This window comes from Pholcus phalangioides, unplaced genomic scaffold, assembly GCF_987345545.1.
Source record: "Pholcus phalangioides strain wild (caught in Gottingen) unplaced genomic scaffold, Ppha-v1.0 ptg000043l_1, whole genome shotgun sequence".
Classification (NCBI taxonomy): domain Eukaryota; kingdom Metazoa; phylum Arthropoda; class Arachnida; order Araneae; family Pholcidae; genus Pholcus; species Pholcus phalangioides.
Window position 1 is genome coordinate 5,106,343 of NW_028301629.1, and position 22,757 is coordinate 5,129,099.

Sequence of the window (22,757 nt, forward strand, 5' to 3'; positions counted from 1 at the left end):
AGATGGACAAGAAAGAGCGAGATACAGTCAAAAAAACACTGAATTTTTTTGTTGCGTTTGCAAGACCATATTACATACACTTTATTTATAATTTGTTTCATTTATATGAGTATCAGTATGTGTCACTTTCCATGATACAGTATATATATGTACGTCTAGTTTATTTCTAAATATATATTTTCATTCAATAATTAAATATTATTAAATTAGAATAACTTATGTTTTCAAATTTCTTCATCTCTAGTAGTTTCACGTATTACTAATATATAACTAATACAGTATTCATAAACAGTGCTGTTATTTTAGTAAATATTTTTCCCACTCTGAAATCTGAATTTCCGATAAGTTGAACTAGGTTTTTTTGTCAGCCACTGCACATTTGACTCATTGAAATTTGACTAAGTCAATGTGATATCTCATGAATTTGAATCGAAATCTAAATTATTTTATAAATGAGAGAGAGCACACACAAATCTCCCACTCCCAATATTCTCATTAATTCTGAAATACAATTGAAAATTACAATTCATTCATCTGAAATAATACACTGATGAGAAAATAAAACTATTGAAGAGAACAAAATTCTGTGTGTCTGCACAATACATGAATATAGCATACTAATAAAAATATCAAAAGATTTGTGGTGGAATTCATATTAAGAGTATCCAATACAATCTGAAAATTCAACAATATAGAAATGGATTTGAAGAAAAATCATGATCTTACCTGTGTTAATAACTGAAAAAATATTTCGAGAACAGATGTACATTCATGAAAATCTGAAGAAAAGAAAATGTCACTTTAATTCTCTCATGAGACAAAATTCCATTCACAAAATGAAATGTGTAAAAAGTTTCGAATCAGTAGATCATCAGTATATTTAGAGACTTTTTTTATAACAGTGTTTAAAGACATTTCTATAACTTTAACAAGGTTCAAGTTACAGAGACTTAATTTTTTTTTAAAACAGAAAATTTTCGGAGTTCACCTCGGCATAAATTCTAGAAAATATCTGTTTCCTTGATATATTGGGCTGAGAAAAAGCAGTCTATATCTCTACCGTCCCACCTGGGCCCATTTGCTGAAGTTAAGAGAGGCTACTACCGTCTCTATCTCTATATACTTCAGTGCCTTACGCCACAGTTTATGAAATAAGGTAGACATGGTCATGTCTCCAGTGGTATAGATCAGGGGTGGTTAACTTCTCTCTGATCGCGGGCCGCACCAATTGTGAAACTCCAGCATATAAGCCGCACCAGTAAAACGATAGCGAATGACATTGCAGGCCACTCTTTTAAATAGGATTTATTGATTAATTTGTTATTTAATAAAAAAATTTTAAATTAAATAATGTAAAATGTCGATGATGCTGTTACACTCACTGGAATCAAACACACATTCCCAAGCCCCACGTTGGGCACCAATTTGTAACAACAACATTCAAGGGTGATATCCCTTCCCGCAGCGGTGGTAGATGATCCCTAGACACTTAATATTGGAGGGATCTTTAGTTAACTCACAAAACTATGGACCCATAAGAAAAATACTATTTCACGGAAAACTCTTAAAACACAACCTTTCAGGGCAGAAGTCACATTCCAACTCTCACTCTTTTCTCATGTGAAGACAATTTTTTTTCTCTCACTTTCTGTTAAAATGCGTAAAACAAAGCACATTATGTGATATAATGCCACAGAGGGTTAGTAAAATTGTCCATACTGATTTGTTGCAATACTAATTATTAATGAACTATTAACTGAACTCTTTTCTGGAGAAGAGTATTTATTTGTACACTCATGGGCAGTGAAATGAGCTTAGAAAGAAACTGCATAAATAGCTGCAGTGTGGATTGGTATGCAAATGATATCTAATTTCTTTTAGTAAGATGATGTATAATCGCTCACCCGTGCAGTGGAACATGCACCTATGAACTGACAGCCTTGTGAACTGGTGTCTACTCAATTACTCATGAATGCAAAAACTACCAGTTGGCACTAGCAAGAGAGAGGAATACAGTAATTAGAATACAGAATAGGTGCCAATTAATAAGGCTCGAATTGTGTCCCCCATGACAGACATCATTGACAGACAGAAGAAAAGTGTGGAAATATGATAAAAGCCCTTACATGGATTGTTTCATCATACTCTCTGAAAGAGGAAGGCGCCCCCCCCCCCCCATTTGAGGCAGACCGGACTGGTTTGTTTTTTTATAGGTGGATCGGATTGTGTATGATTACATATCTGTAGAAAGTCCAATATGCGCATCTGTGAATCTGTTCCGTTAGCTACACGGAACAGAATCTGTTATTCTATTTTGTGTTCTGCTTTCTTCTGCCATTGGTGATTGCATTTGAAACTATGCCAGATGGAGTAACTTGTGGTAATGATGTTTAGCGATGAATGACTTTTTTTTAACCAATCGTCTCATGTTGTGAAAGATCCTTGGTCAATAGTATAGAGGCGTACACAATGAGAAGGGGGCACAAGGGCTCATACCCCTTCTTAAAAAATAAAAAAAATACCTTTCATATGCTATTTTTATCAATTTCTGTTAATTTAAATGTTTTTTGATGGGAGGTAACTCAAAATTTCTCATAAAGGAAATTTTTATGCTCCCCCCCAAGCCTTTTGTGTCTGCTCAAAAATCCTGTGTGTGCCCCTGCAACAGTAGCCTGCATAGTAACACACTACTGAATGATAACATTTTTCTTACTACAAACAATATGGGTTGTGAAGCCACAGCAAATGATAGTGTTTTCCCGCAAGAGCAGAATGGCTAACTGCTGGGTAGTATGCGGACAAATTTCTATGGCCCATGTGCTCCCGTTTGTGGCTGGGATTCTAGGTTTAATTACAACCGAATGGTTGTCTGCACACAGCTCGAGTTACTGAGGATGTCCCACTCACCCTACTGAGCATATATGAGTTTATTCATTATTCACTTAACTTTGTCTATCCCAGAAAACAAAAATACATTTGCAAATGATCAAGATGCTAAGCTGCTGATTCCATTGGTTGCACACAACAACAAAACCATAGTTAGAGTGAATTTTATTGTACACGAGTAAATTCAAATAGTTATAATAGAATATTTTCACTACTCAGATAACAATATAAAATGCATGAATGAGCAGCACAATTAGAACAGCTTAATTAATCACAAATTCAACCATTGAAGTCTAAAAATTCAGTGACAAAAGAGAGAAGACAACTATAGAGAATAATTAAACTCACAATCTAGAAAAACGTCACAGAGTTTGATCCAAAAAGTAAATAAATATACTAAATAAAAATCACAAGAATGAAGAGTTCTCATGAATTAAGTAAAGTACATAACACATCTTAATGAGAACACTGTGGACATTCATGGCCATCTACAAGATAATTTAAAGTCTATTTTGAATGAAGATACTATTATTAACAAATCTTGTAAATGAGCAGTTAATGTGCTTCTTTGTGACGATTTTACAGCTTTCAGTTGAAAAAGCGCATTCACATATGTATGTGCTTCCAAACATGGATGTGATTCTTGTGCTAAAATCATTCAGCAAAGGATATCTTTCTCAAGGAACCAGTCTCTAAAAAAAAGTCTATGCCTTTCTCTTGACTGGAAGAAGGGGTCATTTTGAAGATCACATAATTCTAGTTGAATGCTGTCTTGCTGTTCTGGAATTATACATTTCAAAGGGTTGTTAAACAATGTCAGTTGTGGCCACATGTCATCAAAGTCAGAAAATCACTCATTGAATTGTTCCAAAAGTTTAACATTCCCACCAAAATTTCAAAATCAGTGTCATGATTCTCTTCCGCTATTTTCCTGCAAGGGAAATGTGTCATGTTTCCTTTGGCTAAGGTGATTTTGAAAACATTCAGTTGGCTTATAAACCCATCTAGGTGTCCAACTAAATTTGAAATAGTTTGGTTTTGTCCTTGTAATTTCATGTTGAGCTCATTCAGGTGGTGCATGATGTCCGTTAGAAAAGCAAGCAAGCAAGCTGTTGAAATGAGGATCCGATTATTGTGAGATAATTTCCTTTTTTAGCCATCTCATGTTCTTCTAAAAACAGTTTGATTTCATTTCTCAAAGCAAAAAAAACGTTTCAAACAGTCTCCTCTGCTCAGCCACCGAACCTGCATGTACAAGACCAAATCATTATATTCTGCCTCCATCTCTTTCAGAAAAGGAACTTGCGGTGTGCTACAGCCTGATTCCCACCTTTAATTAAAAATTCACACACTTCATTACAGTTCTCTCCAAAATTTTACTACACAAAACCTCCTGATGAATAATACAGCGCAGTGCTGGGCAATTGACTCCAGCCTTCCTTAGTAAGCCAACTAAACCAGATTGAGCACCATGCATTGATTTGGCACTATCCGTCACGATAGCAGAGAGACTGCTTATGTTACCAATAGAATTTAAAACCTTCATCACTGCATCATAAATGCCTTGCCCTTTGGCTGTGTTGTGTAGTGGCTCTAACGCTAAACTCTCCACTGATGACAAAATCTTTGGATGCAGTTCTAATGGAAATGAGAAGTTGAATGGTGTCTGAAATGTCAGTTGATTCATCAATTGCCAGTGAAAAGTAAACTGAATCTGCAATAACATGTTTCAATTTATTCGATATGTGACAACCAATTTCTTAAACCCTTCTTGAGACATTGAACATTGAAGGACCGGACGCACCCTGCTTCCCATCTCCCGCATCCACTTCCCTTCTTGAGACAGTGAGACAGTTTGTTTTGATAGTGAAACATTTGCAAAAAGACAGGAAATTTTCACTTTCCCAAATGCATGTGTACAGAACAATTTTTCACAAATTCACCCTCACAAAACCATTTTTTCGCTTTTGCTATTTTTGCACTTAAAAATGATGCCAAGAGGGTATTTTTTGTCTCAAAGTTGATGTAAAGATAGATTTTTGGGCACTAACCTTTCTCTTCAAATCATCTATAATTGTGGTACGAGCTTGTCCAATATATTCATGGTATTTAGCAGCATGGTACTGTGTGTAATGGCATTTGAGATTATATTCCTCATGCACAGCCAATACCTGCAAACACGCTAGGCACTGCAGTTTGTTATCCTTGTTGTTCATAAACAAAAAATTGTTCTCCCATTTGTCCTGGAATGATCTATTTTCTTCACAGATTTTCCTTTTCTTACTCATGACTAACAACGATTGAAAGAAAACACAACAAAAACTGGAAAAAAAACCAAACAGCAAAAACTGAAAGAAAATGCAACCTTCAACACCTGTAATAAAAAAGCAAACCTTCTCATCAATATTTACTTTTAGAAAACTAATGTTAATGCTGTGACTAGAGTTTAGAGTAGAACATGTTACTTCATAAAACTTCAAAAATTTATCAGAGAAAAATAATTTAAAATTTTAAAATTAGTTTTTCTGAATTTCGTGCAATGCTTTTCTAGTTTTCTTTTTTCCCCGCTAAACACTTGACTAGATACTTGCACAGATAGATGACAGCATATTAGTTAAGCATTTTTATAGGAAAATGTACTGAAAAAGCAAATTTTTGAGAGAAATTTTGCTCGACGAGGTTACCATGAGGGTGTCACTGATTTCATCAGTCGGAAATGATATAAAAATTACAATCGCTTTTCATCTTGTCATGGGTTGCATAAAATCACCCAGCAGGCCACATGCGGCCTGTGAGCCAGCTGTTGGCCACCCCTGGTATAGATGATAGCATGCTTGCCCAATGCAAGAGGGCCTAGGTTTGAGTCCTGGCAGAAACCACACACACAGAGATGACTTTTCTCTTTCTGAGTTCACCTCGGCATAATATCCAGAAAATATCTGTTTCCTTGAGAAAATTTTCTACTCTTCAATAGATGTAAATGCTAGATTCTGTTGATTGTTGATAGCCACTTACCATTTATTTTACTGTACATTATTTGTTTTTGCTTTGTTAAATTCCTGAAATACTACAAATTACTTGTGCTAAATAAATTTGAATAAAACTTTCTTTACAACTGTGCTTGTAATTTAATTGTAAGGAAAAAAAATCTAAAATATCATCAATATATGTACTTATTACTGAATACCAGATTTTACAAAAAGAACAGAGAGTGGAGTGAGAATGAGTGCAACTTACCAGCTTGAGTAAGTAGCATGGTGTGATTACATATTTCAGTAAAGAAGGACGAAAGATGTGACCTCTGATCCTCATCATTGGAAAACAAAATCAGGATCTTTAAAATTTAAGAAAAATGAATGAAATTAAATGAAAGTTAAAAACTTGATTATATATTAATTAAAAATTTTTTTTCTTCTCTAGTCATTATACTTTGAAGAAACATCAAACAATGAAACTGAAGAAAAAAAGCTTAGTTATATTGTAATAGATACTCAAGATAGAAAATGAACATTTAGATAATGTTTATATGTTACGGATATCGTCTTAACCAAGCAAATCACCATTATAGGCAATTTAATATTAATTTACTCCATTTTTAGGAGTAAATGAGTTGTGCCAAGAGCGTGCAATACAATCTATATTTCAAATTGTAAGAAGAATGTAATAATTGGACATTTATACTGTTGTGGGGGGTTTGTTGCTTTCTGCGGCAAGACATTTAAACAGGAAGATTCTCCCATTTGCACCTTGAAGTTGGACAGCACAGGTAACCAACTACAACAAACTCATGACAGCATGACTGTGAGTGATAGCAACCTGGCGTGAAAATTTAGCGCGCACACACACACACACACACACACACACACATTCGGTGATCATATTCACAATCTAGAAGCGATGCAACACTGAAATCCTATCAAAAATATAGAACATACAAATCCCCAGTCTCGTCTTGAGTTTCCTCATACTGACACTGATCAAGAGAGGTCGTTTGCACAGACGACCTCTCAAAAACTACATAATAAAAATATATTAATAGATCAATGATTTCACCCAGTAATTCTTTGTGTTATAACTCATAATGTCATAAAAATATTGTATCCATGCTGTAAAATGTTAAAATGTTCAAAAATAGCCAGAAACAGGAATGGGGTCACACAGACCTCGCCTGTCTTTCTAATGTTATCTGAAATAATAAGTGTGTCAAAAACGATGTTTTCTTAATAAAAATTGTTCATAAATAATTATTTTGAGGTTATATATTCTACAAATGGTGATTGGTTTAATGTAAAAAAAAATATAGAAAGTGCACACACAATCATGTTTTGCCCGTATAATAAGTACTTTTGGATGTATGTAAATGAATGAACAAAAAATAACAAATAACAGCCCTTCATTTAAAACTACTTACCTGTTTGGTCATATCTAACACTGATGCATGAGGACACTGTTTATATAAATGAAGCATAAGACGAATCATTTCTGGAACGAATGGTCGACAATGATCCATCAACGTTGATAATGCCTTCTTAAGTGCTTCGCAGAGTGCCTAGATGAATCAGTATAAAGGAGGAAATCTCACAAAAGTCATATTGCTGATACAGTATAAGTTCGTTATAATGACCACTTTTGTTCTATGGGAAATTGATGTTATATTGGGAAGTCATTATATCAAATGTTTGAAAAAAATGAGCTTCTTAAGAGAGTCCATATTTGGATGATATAAAATAATTATAGTATTTATTTTGCAATAATACAAACAGTTGTAGTGAAAATACATGTTTAGAAAATAATATAATTGTAACAATCAATTACATGCACATACTTATGTACAAAATTCTCTTATGTTAAGGGTGAAAGTGACATTAACCCAATTTTGGCAAATAAAAAAAAAAAATGTTGTACATTTCTCAGCAAAAAAAAAACTAGGTTCGGACATTGTATTGGATAGAATGTCTTTGTGGGTGATTATACTAGATGAAAAATAACTTGGGGAAATAACGATTTGGGACTCATCATATCGGTAAGTATAATGGAAGGGTCGTAATAACGAGCGTTGACTGTAGTATGTTTGATCTCATATATACAAAAAAAATAAAGAAAAAATATGAAATGTACGATAATAATGATATCAGAATAGGTGTCAGAATTCAGGCTATTTGAGCCCCCCCCCATCCCCAAATAAATTTTGTGAGTATACGAATGCAATGCCACCAATGCTTCCTTCATGTCAACATCCCTCGATATCAGTGTATACACACATATATATATATATCACACTATGCTCATTTTTGCCACACCAAGGTAATTTTTTGACTAGGACCTACTACTAAACCACGTATGCACTGTATCCATATTCCTTTGCGGAACTTCTAATAAACTGGTACATGTTGGAATGTGCATGTACGTGTAGTGAACATTGTGAAGTTTATTTCTGTGTAATGCTTGTTATGTGTAGTGATGCCATCCACCATAAATTCTTCTATGTGTGAAGTTTAATGATTGAATATTTATACCATTGTAGGCCTGTTGCTCTCTGTGGTGAGACTTTTTAATGGGGAGATTGGCACGCATTTGCAACTCAAAGTTGGGAATCACAGAAAATCACAATCAACCATCACTGTGGTGATGGTGGGGTTAAAACTCGGGTCCTCGCGATGCGAGTCCGTCACTATGAACACTTGACCAAATGAACGCTCTGACTAGGACCTGCAGTTTATTGCAGATTTTGAACATCAATGCGCTATGTTTTATTTTCAGGTAGATACTTCCCATATTTGCAATGTGTACTGCTGTCACCTTGGCTCTGTTTCCGTCATACCTCTGTGTCAAGAAGTATTCTGACAAGGTCTGATCAGGTATTACATCGACTTGGACTGCCTCACCCCTGACACTGGATGTTTATGTAAAGTAAGCAGTTATCAGTAATAGTTTTGTAATCTTTTGAGATTATTATCTTACATAACAAGTACAATTTGTACAAAATTGAATGAAAACAGATACCGCAAAATTGTGATTTTACCTCAGTGACCTGTTCATTGGATTCCCAATTGGTGCCCAGAGTCGTGAAGATAGGCATGACTTTTTCGAGAATCAAATAGACTGGCTGAATGAGTTCGGCATTCTTATCCTGAGAATCATTCTGGCCATCACTGTTAGGTCTTTCATCAGGTTCTAGATCCAGTGACGCAAATAACATTGAGAGCATGTGTAGATGGTGAACAATAGCTGCCCTGTTATTTGTATTGGTCTTATCAGTAAAAATAAACTTGAATTAGTACAATATTAAATATAATAGATATTAACTCATAAATTGATTAATTATCTAGGAAGAAAGTGCTGCAAAGCAAAGAGAAAACTACACAAGAAATTTCGAACTGAGTTGATGTTCATATGAAAAACTACTAGGAGAAAAGATTTTATATATTCAAATACTTACTTCATTAACTAATTCATTGAGATTATCAATGACAGGTGTGAGGAGGGAATTGAGGAATGACATGATGTATGAATAGGGCATAATGGACAACACATGGCCTATGGTAGACATGAGGCGAACTTTCTCTCTTGACTTCAACGTACTACCTTTCAAGGCCTCCTACATGAAAATGGAAGCAGAAATTTTTTTAGGAAATTCTCACTTATATGTAAACAAACACATCTGCCCAAAACAATTTCTATTGACCTGGACACACAATATACTCTTCATCAGTCCATACGTTTCATTCCAGTTGCTTAAATATGACGAAACCATAATAAATAAAACTCAAAATGTCCTTTTTTCTCCAATCACACTTCAATTTACAATTGAAAACAATTACCAAATATTTTTGTGGCCATCTATTAATTAACCCTTAAATGGCCACTCCTGCTCATCTTGCCACTCCTTGAGAAAGAAATGCATCTGGACCATCTTATTTTCAGTACTTTTCAAGCTAGTTGTTTACACATGTTTGATAAATTTATGTTTTGTTCAAATCTTTCCTCCCTCTATATCATAGTTTCCCCAACCTTTTTTGTCCCATCGCCCCCTTCTTCAGAAATTTTTTCACCCCTTGCCCCCCAACGCAATCTCACCCATAGGATCCTATGTTATACCCGTAGCTTCTACCACCCCCCTGGAACATTCCATTGCCCCCAAGGGGGTGTTAATGCTCACATTGGGAATCACTGCTCTATATCATTGATCAAAGTTTCTGTGGCATCAAAATAACCCCACCACACCACTTTCATAAATCTTATTTTGTCTGACACCTGGAGTGTTCAAATTGAAATAGAGTCTCGGAAAAGTGTCAGTTTTCTTGATAATGGTTACAAATTAGTCATGAAGTTGGATATCTGAGGCTAAGCATGAGGACAGTGCTCTTAGATGTAAGATCGCTGTGTGATCAACATGTTGTGGTGTTGCTTGCAAGGACTGTGTTTCCTACTTTGAATAAGACTAACTTTAGTGCTTGCAAAAATATGCTAAATATTACTAATTTGTAAATTTCATTTTTTGAGTATATTTTAATCATATCTGTTCATATTTTAATCATGAAAATTGCATTAAAAAACTACAAAAGTTAACCGTCATTCATTCACTCACTACAATACTGATCAAACAAGCCCATTAAGTTGAAGATGATTAGTAATAGCTAAGATAGTCTACTCTACCTAGACTACTACTAAGATAGACTACTGTATAATAGATTATTATACAGTAGAACCTCTTGATAACGGACACCCATGGGACCAAAACTTTTGTCCGCTAACAGGGAGTGTTTGCTATTGGGGAGGTAAGATACATAGTAGAACCTCATTTATACGACTTCCACATTTATATGATGTTTGGCTCTGGTCGCAATCGGTTCCTATGTTACTGTGTGTAAAAGTGATACACCAGTGGTTATGCATAATCATCAATCGTCTAGAGATAAAGAAAGTTTCATTAAATTTCACTACATTACATTTATCACCTTTACCGGCGATTATTTATAATTCCCAAATAAAGTTGGAAAGTCTGATAAATACAGAAAAATTTATAACCTTTCTTGTCTTCATTAAACGAACTAATTATTTTTACTCGATATGTGCACTACACATATTTTGCAATAAAAATTAAATCAAAATAAGTGTGAAGAGAAATAAACGTTCATAACAACATTATCAGTTATGTTGGCTTTCACCACACGTATCAATATGTGAAAACAAAACCACCATTACCATTCGGAATCAGCATCCCCTGGACCATAATTGTGTTCAGTTAATCAAGTAATTGATCGACTATCATATTTACCAATACGAACTTGAGATTATACAAAATAACCATTGAATATGATAAATGCTCGATTAATGAACAAAAATTCAGAGTTTGGAAAAAAAATGTTTACCAGATTTTACTGTCTGCTATCGAGAGTGTCCACTAATGGGGAGTGAAATTCATTAAAGCCCTATTCCATGGGACCGGAGATAATAAACATGCCAGTTAGGGGGGGGTGTCCACTAACGGGGAGTGTGCGTTAAGGGAGGTTCCACTGTAGTGGTTATTAATTTTCCCAGTAGCATACAATAACACTGCACAACACTAACTTTGTTCTCAAAGATATTTCAGTAATTTTAAGATGATTTTGGGGCGCTGAATCTGCCTTTAGTTCTGTCAGATTGGCTCTAGTTTTTGATATAAAGTTAAAATTAAATTTCAATACATGTAATATCAAAGACTACATTAAAATAGTGAAGAATATGCATTATTTCTCAAAAAATAAAGCCAATTCAGCAAAAGTAACACGAGTTTTGATATCAGCAGCACAAAAATATCCTGAAACAGTTGAAAATTTGAGAACATGAAATTTTTTTTGTAGATCAATAATCGAAGGCAATTTTGGATTTGAATAGGTACAATGACATCCCTATTAACTACTACTAAACCCCACATGCACTTTGTCCACATCCTCGGCGGAACTTCTAATGAACTAGTACATGTTGGAATGTGTGTGTGTGTGTGTGTGCACATGTAATGAACCCGACATGAAATTTGTTTCTGTGAAATACTTGCTATTCATGGTGCTGCCACCTGTTACCAATTTTTCTAACGATGGCTGAAGTGTGATGATTGAATAATTGCATCATTGTAGGCCTATTGCTCTCTGTGGCAAGATTTTTTTTAAAGGGGAGATCCGATCGCGCGATGCGAATCTGTTACTATAGCCACTCGGCTGCACAGCATCCATCCCATTGACAACAAGATAATTAATTTATATTGTATTAATCTATATATATAAAATTGACTTTGTCTGTCTGTGTGTACGTATGTTCTCTATACAAATCTACAATTTTAGATCGATCGTCGCCAAATCTTGTATATATACCAAATGGGACCCGATTTGAACGATAGGCTACTTTAAACTTTCGTCAGAGCAGGGCAAATGTCCCAAATGGGCAAAAAACTGTCGTGCAACAATGGTTTTTGGGCCTCAACAATCACTTTCCGAACATTTACTTTGGTTACAGTGGTTCCCTAGCAATGCGTTTCAGACTTTCATATGCCTTCACAATGGTTTGTCACTTCTTTAATGTTGCCCGTATTATGTGTAATAGTTTATATGCCTTTATAATAGTTTGCCCCATTTTCAATACTCTCAGTAATGAGGCTTTTTGAATAGACGTCATAATGATCACCAGCATCGCTTTGAGGGTCAGGCAAAGGATGATCCCCATAGAAATCAGTGTTAAAATTGCCGATTTTACTGTAGAAATGTGGAAATTCGGTGGGGTTTTCCGCCACATCAATAATTTAAAAAATTTTATTGAATTCTAGATTTTTGAAATATTCAGTTCACTTAGAGATATACGAAGCCCAGGAGATTAAATAGGAAGTAATTAGCACCGGACCTACTTTTGAGTTGGATATTATGCAATAAAATTGATTTCAACTTTTTATTTACATCTTCTCAAGCATGAAAATTAATGTCTACGCATTGTGTCTTTTAATATTCTACTGCATCAATTCATATAGTTTAGGATGTTTTAAAATTAATTATGGGCCCATAAAGTGCATCGAAGAAATTCCACAGCTTTAACTAAGCATTTTTGGAAGCTGAAACAGGCAGAGATGGATAACTTGAAGTTAAGGGGGTTGAAGGGGGGGGGGGGATCGAAATACTTAGCGCCATTAAAAAAAGGGGGAAAAATATATATATTAATTTCTACGTTTCTTTAAATCTAGATTTGTTTCTTTCATGAGTCACGCTGGAAGTCGCCATATTGGTTAACTTAGACAGGGTTTGCATGTTCCTCAAAGAAAGAGGGAGGTATCGCATGATCCAAAAAACCTCATTGAAGAAAACCCGGGTGACGCCGGGTATTATAGCTAGTAGCATATACCAGTGGTTCCAAAAGTGTGGCTCCTAAGGGCATCACAGTGAGCTGTCCTTATTAATGTGTGCCTATTAAATACCATGAAGGGATTCATTGTCAGACTATTCTGCGAATTCATGGAAGACAAAACTTTGAGAAACACTGGCAAAAATATCCTCAACAATGAATAAATACAAATTTTAACACAGTTCATACAATATTTCCTAAATAAAAATTAAGGACTTTTCAAGGAGTTTCAAGCAGTTTTTAAGGAGTGATGGGAAAATTCATAACTTACAAGTTTTACAAAAAACAAAAGGGCGGGGCGCATATGCGAATTTATATTTTTAATTTGCCAAACAAATTTTCCCTCTTCTCACAAATATAGACGAAGTGGTTCAGAAATTACAACTTTTGATTTGTTACCCAGCATCATAAGAATTCATAATATAATCAATCCACATACATACTTTTCTGTTGTCACCAAAGTGTTCTAAAACCTTCAAGTTTCGATCAAAAATATAACTGATAACAGTATCACATAAATTCTAAAAGTGATATTCATTCCCTCTCCAATTACTCAAAATAAAAACCACAGCTGACAAAGATTTTTCTTACAAAATTATTTATATTTGCGGCAACTCTTTATTTCACCTCTCACTTAAAATGGATCAACACATACACAAATTCTTTAATTAAGTTTTTCAATTTTACTTCTTGTTTTTCAGTTATACTCAGAAAGAAATTATTGCAAAATAGGAGCAAATTTCAAAACATGCAACACGATGTTTGGCGATTTAGCACTCATTACTTTGCGAAATTGGCGATTTAACACTCGTTATTTGGCGAAATTTACAAATTAACTCGTAATTCGGCGGACTAGCTCTAATTCATGATATGAACATTTTTTTTTACAAAATATCGGGATTTCATGCAATGATGATTGACCATAGTAATTTCTGCTGCTTGCAGTGGCGACTTTCTTTTCTTTTTTTTGAAAACGGAAACCGCGTTGACTGGACTAGAGTAAACCATCTTCAGCTGTTCAATCAAGGATATGATCGGGGTTTCACGATGAGAAACCAAATGAGTGGCCAATAATTTGAATAAGGAGCTGCAGTTACCACAATCCGATTTTTGGGGACAAAATCGTGAGCGGGAACTTGTAGGGAAAATCCAATACGCATCTAAATTCAATTTCAATCTTCCAAATTTTGTAGAGGACTGAAAATACTCTTTCAAAAATTTTGCGTAATTTCTTTTTTTTTTTCTTCATAAAATAGAATACCACTTAAAAAAAAATTAAATTAATAATTTTTTTTTTAAATACCTCTCCTTAAAATTTTGAACAGGAGTAAAATCACTTTTCAAAATTATTTTCTTGGATAATTCTAAGTGCGACTATGGAAGATGGGAGTAAGGGGTGAAGTATGAAGGAATAAAACACACTCCCTGGGAAAGAATCGTTTTGTGGAAAGCGAAAACAAAACTTTTTTGTGGCCTTCTGAAAATCTGGGAATTTAATGCGCGGAGCGCATCATTGTACACACTATAGAGCAGAAATATAAGTATTTCTTTTGCCTTCAAGGCAGTGGTTCTCAACCTTTTCAAGCCTGCGGCCCGGTTTCATTCATTTTTGTGAGTTGAAGGCCTGGCCAAACACACGACAAAAGGAAAATGAATGAGGGAAAATGAAATGGCTAATCACTCGTGGCCGGTATGAATGATATCAGGGCCCGGCGGTTGAGAAACACTGCTCTAAGGCAGGGATTACACTATAAGTTTTTTAAAAGATTTTTTTAAATTTCAAAAATTCAACCAATAAGATTATCGGTTGCATTTGCACAAATGTAATCTATGAGCTTTATTGGTTAGATTTTCCAAGTTTTATAAAAGGAATTTTATCAAACTTTTATAGTGTAATCCCAGCCTAAGGTATACAAGGCAGGTATAAAAGTATTTCGAGGAGTTTCCAAGTACACAAAAAAAGAAAAAAAAAAAAAAAATGAAAACGTGATTTCATTGTCAATTTTTCAAGCACAACTATCTTCTTTTCTCGTTTTTCTCAGCATATCAGAAGCGGGTGTGGCCACCATAGTCCAACCAATCAGGTGCCATTATCTCTTAGCTGCGCTAGTCGTCGGCAGAGCTGTTCCCACCCGCTACAGGGTGACCTTGAAATCTCTATCCCTGTCCCAGACACGCCTTGTTTTCTTTTTCTTTGTTTTTTTCAGGGACTTTCAGCATCAAGTACTACTCATCCTCAACCATTCACCAACCTGTGCAGGAAATATTCCATGATGGGGGATAAGTAGACTTTTTTAGAAACAGCTGGAAGGAGTTTTTAAGGGTCCTTAAAAAGGAAATGAAAATTAATGACCTTTTAAGGAGTTTTTAAGCACCGTATGAACCCTGTTTAATGCATATAAAGAGACAATCGTGAATACCTTCGAAAACACACTCACACAGATCATAAAGCTAAAGTTTCAAGATAAGGATAGTTGAGAAATATCAAATATATCATACTTGACTAGCAAGGAGTATTTGTTCAGCGTATGGTCTCATAGATACATGACAGTCTCCCGTAATATCTTTGAGAGCAAATGTAGCTGAAGGAGCAACATCTGTATTCTGAAGTCCCATCAGCATTAATGGTACAACGAAACCCAATACATTCGGATGTGCATTGATCCATTCTGCGTAAGCACCTAAAAATCATAAATCAATCAAACGAAAAACCTGCAGAAGAAAACTGAAAATTCGTAATTTCTATAACTAAAAAAAAAATTAAATGTAAATTAAAGCTTCAACCAATAGTTTAAAATGGAAAAATCATCAAAATATAGTTTTTAATCATGAACCATTATAGTCACCCTCTTCAAAACAAATCTAAACTACAAATTATAAATAACTAAAACATACTAGCATATACCAGGATATATTTGAACTGGGATTATATTTTACCCAGGGCATCCATGCAAGCCGAGATGACCTTCAGATGATGCAATGGGATGTTTGGTAAGAAAGCCATGAACTGTGGAATGTACAGCTGCTCTTTTAGATCGATGCTCTGAGCTACCTCCTTAAAAGCAAATAAGCAAGCCTCCAGATACTGAAAGAAAGATGAGTTGAATCTAAATTGCGGAAATCATGGTAATAATTTAAAATACAGCAATACCCCTCCAAGATAGCCACTTGATGTTTTTTCATATAAAAAAAAATTGGATACAGTCAAACCTCTCTACCCACAGAAGTAGGCCTACTACTACTAAACCAGATGTGCACCTCATCTATATTCCTCTGTAGAACCTCTAACGAATTGGTACATGTTTGAACATGCATGTATGTGTAGTGAAACCCGACATGAAGTTTGTTTCTGTGTAATGCTTGTGTAGTGCTGCCATCTACCACCAGCTTTTCTAACTATGAATGAAGTGTAATGATTGAATAATTTATTGTTGTAGGCCTGTTGTGGCGAGACTTTTTAATGGGGAGATCGGCTTGCATTTGTGCCTCCAAGTTGGGAACCACAGGAAACCAACTTCAGCCGACCACCACTGTGGAAACAGTGGGGTTCAAACCCGGATCCTCGCAATGAGAGTCCGTCACTATGGCCATTCGACCACCATAGTGGCACACAAGTAGGCCTGTGGCGCATTCACAGATCACTTAAGAGACCAGTGTCACACTTCCAGAACACTTAAGCGATCCATAGCACATTTAGAAATCTCTTGAATGACAGTTGGCACAGTTTTAGAGCACTTAAGCAACCGCCAGTGAAGCTCTACATCACTCAAGTTACCTGCGGCATATTCCCAGATTACTTAAGTGATCTGCGGCATAGTTATGGATCACTTGAATGATGCGTGGCAAAGTTCGAGAGCACTAAAGCGACCCAAACATATTTCTAGATCACTTGAAGGATCCACCAAGCATTTAGAGATCACTAAAGTGGCTCTCTAGGAGACTTATCAATAGGGAGATTGTTAGTTCAGGATGCCATTACGAATATTTCATATTTTCATAAAGGGTGGTTGATGACGTAAGCATCATCAAAACCACCCTCTCCCTTGTCATCACAAGCAGCACATTGGACCCCCCCCCCCCAAACGATGCTGACTTAATACTTGAATACGCCCATAGTTATAGGGCTATTTTTTCCAATATATTTCAATTTTCTGCAATTTTTCATTTTTTTGGGAAGGGACACAGGCAAATTAAAGTACAGTGGCATCTCTGATCCACCTCATAACCATTCCTCTCTGGAATTTTTTAACAAATTCGTTCTTACCAGAATGTATTGGGGTGTGTGTGTGTGGCCCTAACATATTTAAGTTGTCAGAGTTACGCAAGTTTTGTGCTCTAATAATGCTATCCATCTATCATATTTTTGAAATGAAAATGGCCAATGTCAGAGTTTTTGTGTTATGTAAGTACAATAAAACCATTCTTTTGCAGACACAAGTACAACAAAAAATTTTTACGTTAACCAGGAATTTGAAAGACATACTCCTAATATACAGGGGAATTTTTTTTATTTCGCCATAAAATTGGGGCAACCATTATGAGGGGTTTCACTGTATTGCGTTGAAGGTTTGCCTGCTCTATACAGGGAGACTTTTTCAAATGGGAAAGTGTCTCACATTCACACCTCAGAGTTGTAAAATTGCAGGAAAACAACTTCAGCTGGCCAACACTGTGGTTCGAATCTGGATCCTTGCGATGTGAGTCTAGCACGATGTCCACTCAATCACACAGTCGCAGTAGCATCTACTGATGCATCTCAAGGAACAAGTCCCATGACACTTGACAACATGGGTGTGTTTAGTATAGCATTTATGCTATACAGATGTGACTCCCGCTATATCTAAGGTTGAAGGCATAGCAAACATCACTTTTTTTTATCTTAGAGGAAGAGCTCACAGTTTTTAAGATTTCTAAATTTTTAAGAAATAGATCTTTCCAGGTAACACTGGGTTGCTTCCATTTATTTTCCCAATTTACGGGGGAAACAGTCAAATTCTTAATTCTTGTCAATGCTGAAACAAAACTTTTTGGTGGAATGAAACAATTTTGTTATGTGAGAAGCCTTGACTGCATACAAAAAAAAAAAAAAAAAAAAAAATCTGTTTTAAAAACTTAAAAAAAAAAAGGGGGGAGGAAGCCTTTAAGAAGTGAGAATAGCAACTGCAATCAATATCAGAAACTAAATAAGTCCCCACTCACTTGCCACTTTGAAGCATCGCTATTGGCTACTGCAGTTGATATTTGCAAATGACTAACTAAATTGGCTAAAGCACTCTGCCTCAACACACTGTAACAATACATCTGGAAAGACAAAAAATCTGATTATGCATTCATGAAATATTATAGAGTGCCAAAATGCATGAAACAAAACAGTATGAAGAACATATGAAAAAAATACCATAAAAATTGAGTAACTAAAAAAAATATTTTCTAAGACAAGCACTTACAATGGAATCGCCTATATCTTGACGATAGCAGCGAAATGATTCTTTTTCATCTAGAAGAGACAAACCAAAGTATTTTTTTTATGAGATTACATAGGGAAAAAACCATAATCATTGTATTTGCATTTTCACCCAGGTGTTGACAAAATTAAGAAAGTTTTAATGGAGTAAACGCAAACAATTATAATCATGTCACCTTAAAAAGATTTCTTCTGAATAAGAAATTTACCCAAGATATTAGTATACATCAGTGTTTCCCAAAGTGGGTGATGGAATGGTCCAGGGAGTGATGGAAGCTACGAGTATAGCATAGAATCCTATGGGTTCGCTTGAGTCGGGGAGATGGGAGAAAAAAATTCTGAAGAAGGGGGTCAATGGAACAAGAAGTTGAGAAAACTTACAGTATAAACTATCCTATTTGTGCTTTTAATTTGTTTTCTTTTGAGCATGCTCACTCGACTAAAAATTATGCAGCTTACATATCCTTTAACCAGTGAAAGCCTGGCTCTTTTCAAGTCACTCTGTGGATTGAATTAAATATAAATGATAGTATATGCTAAATACTATATTGGCATTCAGCTTTTTCATAAGCAGTTCAACTGTAAATGCAAAATGCAATTATCAAAAATACAGTAACTGCTGTTTATTAGAATCATGGATGTTATCATCATTTGGATATTATCACTTTCGCAAAGTATGAAACAGACTATTATCAACAAACAGTACATAGGAAAAAACTTGTTCATAGTTATCAGGACTTTGGTTTTTAAGCGATCAATGTTTATCATCTACAGTTTTATCCGTTTTGCAAATTTTGCATTTAAAATTGAGTCAGACTAATTTTTTCCCAATAAGTTATCGTTAGAAGCTGTGATTGCCATGTAGTTACAGGGTTCATACAAAATTTTCAAAATGAAAAGTAAGGAGTTTTTAAGGAGTTCCAAGCTGTTTTTAAGGAGTCATGGCAAACTTCATAACTTACAAGTTTTACAGCAAAAAAAAGGGCGGGGCACATATGCAAATTTATTTTTAATTTGCAAACAAACTTTCCCACTTCTCAAAAATATAGATGTAGAAGTGGTTCAAAAATTACAAGTTTTGATTTGTTACCCAGCATCATAAGAATTCATAAAATAATCAATCCACATGAATGCTTTCTGTTGTCACCAAAGTGTTCTAAAACCTTCAAGTTTCAGTCAAAAATATAATTCATAACAGTATCACATAAATTATAAAAATTCTAAAAGTGATATTCATTCCCCCTCCAATTATTCAAAATAAAAACCACAGCAGACAAAGATTTTTCTTACAAAATTATTTATATTTGCAGCAACTCTAGGCACGCACACCCACTTCCAGCACAACTTCCTAGATAGTAAATTGCCCATAGATGGCAATAGACCTGAGTTGTGCTTGGTTTGAAAGAAAGAAAGCCCCCCCCCCCCGGAAATCACTCACTCAAACAATCTGGGAATGTGCCGCGGGCCACTCAATTGAAGTAAGAATTTGCCAGGAGCCACTTGAGGCAGGCCACATTTAGGCCATGTGTTGAGCACATGTATGCTTTAAAATAAGGGGCTGTTCAAGTATTACGTCAGCAAATTTTCAGCAATTTTTGACTCACCCCTCGTCAGAAAAATTCAGCAAAACTCTCAGCGTCCTCCCCCTGTCAGCGCTCTGCCCCCCTTCCTCCTAACGCTTATTCGTGGAATCTGAATCTGAATTGGGGGCTTCCCCCCCCCAAATGATCAAAAATTTATTTTTTTAATCCACAAAATATTTTTTAAAAGAATTGTAAAAATATTTTTACAATTTCGAAACAAAATATCTTTATATGTTATTATAATCAATTTTTGTTAATTTCAATGCTATTTGAAGGCTAAGAACTCGAAACAGCTCAAGAAATTCATTGCGACCCTACCTCTCTAAGCCCTTGGTAATCCTTGACCCGCGGTAAACATTCGGCCTATGCAGACCAAATGTGGCCCTGGCGTTATGATGTGGCCTGCCCCTAAATCTATTTTTGTAACAATGAACCAAGTGACACATTTACAGATCGCTTAAGTGACTCGTGGCACAATTCCAGACCATTTAAGCGATCTGTGGCACATTAAGCGATCCCTTGAGTGACATGTCACAAAGTTTTAGAGCATTGGTCCTGCCACCAGTGTGGTTCTACATCACTCAAGTTATCCGCGGCACATTCCCAGATTACTCAAGTGATCTGTGGCATAATCATGGATCACTTATATGATGCGCGGCACAGCTCCAGAGCATTTGGATCCGCTAAGTATTTGAAGATCACTAGAGTGGCTCTGTAGGGGCCTCAATAGGAAGAATGTTAGTTCAGGTGCCCACAAACTAGTGAAAAGTTTTACTCGTTTTTCGCGCACCGAGTAAGACGCCATTAAGAATATTTCATATTTTTTTATAAAGGGTGGTTGATGACGTAAGAATCATCCAATCCCCCCCCCACTCCCCGTCATCAAATCGAAAATCCCCATCCATGCTGACGTAATACTTGAATCACCCCTAATATAAAGATACCCGAAAGTTATTTTCTGAAGGTTAAAAAAAGTTGGTTCAGCTATAGCGGCTGATCGGCTCGTCATTCCCCCCCCCCTCCTGTAAAACCAGACGTGGCTCGGCTGTCACTTTTGAAAGCCGGGTTTTCTATGCCGCACGAAACGTGAATCACCCAGCGCGACACGCCGTCTATTCATCAATATGAAAAGCAGTACTACTGTTTTCCTACAGAGAACAATACGGCTCATGACAGCGTTTTACGTCGGGCTTGATTGGCAGACTGCTGCTGGAGGAGTTAAGCGTCGTGTGCCACGCGTTTCAGCGATCTTCCCTTCATTTTCGTGTTGTGTCTCTTCCCTTCATTTTCGTGTTGTGTCTCTTCCCTTTAAACCGGAGCATGCAGCCGATAGAGTAGATGACGCCAGGGTCATATACTATATAGCCGTCCTGAGCCGATGCGCCACGCTTGGAAAACGCAAATGCGTAACGTCATTATGTAACTCTTCTGCCGACGCGAAATGATCCAGTTAGGTTCACGCGGCACAAAAAGCCTACTCCTAGGAAAACCTGGCTTCAGGGATGAACGCTCGTTATGGGATCCCAGGAGAGATAAACACATTGTGTCTCTCATGGAATCTCTTGTGTGTGGATATATCCTGTTCCTTTTTTTTTTGCATTTTTATTTACGGCAACCAATCTGCGAAATAGATTCGCTTTCCCCACTGGACTTCAGTTTTTAGCACTTTAAGGCACGGCGACGAAAAGATACGCTTGTCGTCGTCCCTTACTCCAGTGGAACTGAAATTTTTTTTCCTTTCTTCCTTTTCAGTAGCGAGTTGTAATGTGAATAAAACACGTCAAAAAAACTGCGGAAAGCAGTGACATTTTGCGGTTTCTCGGAATTTTCGTAGTGAGATATTGGCTGTAAGCAAATGGGAAAGAGGGATAAAATAGGAACAGTAGGAGAGAATTTCAGTAAAAAAAAAGACGATTGCGGCGAAAGTAGGAAAATAGTAGGAAAAATAGGAAAGCTGGGAGGTCTGCACTCAGTATACTGCATAATATAGGAGGTTCGAGACATTGTTTCGCCGCATAAGTAAAAACTTAAAAAAACTTTCTCATCACTGGGCATGGGGGAATTTTCGGCTACTGGTTCAGCGGAGTGATGTCGTTCTACGAACAATCGGTTTCCAATGCTGACCAGTTTGCGACATAGGCAGGAAAACACGCCAAAACTAGCGATTCGGTAAAAAAATCACATTTTTAGAAGCAAAAGCGTATAATCGTATTAATTTACTAAATACGACAAAATCGTAATGGTTGGCAGGTATGCACAACTATTGGATGTTCCGATCCCATCCCCTGCTTTCACATTTCCTATTACAAAGGGAGAGAGCGTTTTTTTTTTCTCTTTTCTTCCTCTTTATATTCGGGGGAAGCTTCCTCTTATTTTTCTAGGCAATGCTATTCATCACCATGGGGAATGCCTATTCTAAGAAAGATCACCCCTTCAGAGAAAAAAAAAGGTTTTTCAGG

At 36.0% G+C, this 22,757-nt stretch overlaps 1 protein-coding gene across 3 annotated transcripts in view; it reads right to left on the minus strand.

Moving 5' to 3' along the window:
• The window catches only part of cdm (importin-13-like protein cdm), a 63,636-nt gene that overhangs the window by 13,663 nt on the left and 27,216 nt on the right, over positions 1–22,757 (minus strand). The window contains exons 11-20 of one of the 3 annotated variants that reach the window (XR_016196100.1): positions 18,699–18,748; positions 18,451–18,552; positions 16,189–16,336; positions 15,751–15,932; positions 9,326–9,484; positions 8,909–9,136; positions 7,298–7,435; positions 6,124–6,220; positions 1,905–1,994; positions 736–779 (exon numbers count right to left, since the gene is read on the minus strand). Coding sequence is in view for 2 of the 3 variants with exons in the window: in XM_089255655.1 (XP_089111781.1) it covers positions 3,545–3,666; positions 6,124–6,220; positions 7,298–7,435; positions 8,909–9,136; positions 9,326–9,484; positions 15,751–15,932; positions 16,189–16,336; positions 18,451–18,552; positions 18,699–18,748 (1,226 nt within the window). In the remaining variant the exon portion in view is untranslated. Of the gene's footprint in view, positions 1–726; positions 780–1,904; positions 1,995–3,445; positions 3,667–6,123; positions 6,221–7,297; positions 7,436–8,908; positions 9,137–9,325; positions 9,485–15,750; positions 15,933–16,188; positions 16,337–18,450; positions 18,553–18,698; positions 18,749–22,757 lie in introns of those variants that run through there. The other 2 variants (XM_089255654.1, XM_089255655.1) reach the window with 2 other exon arrangements.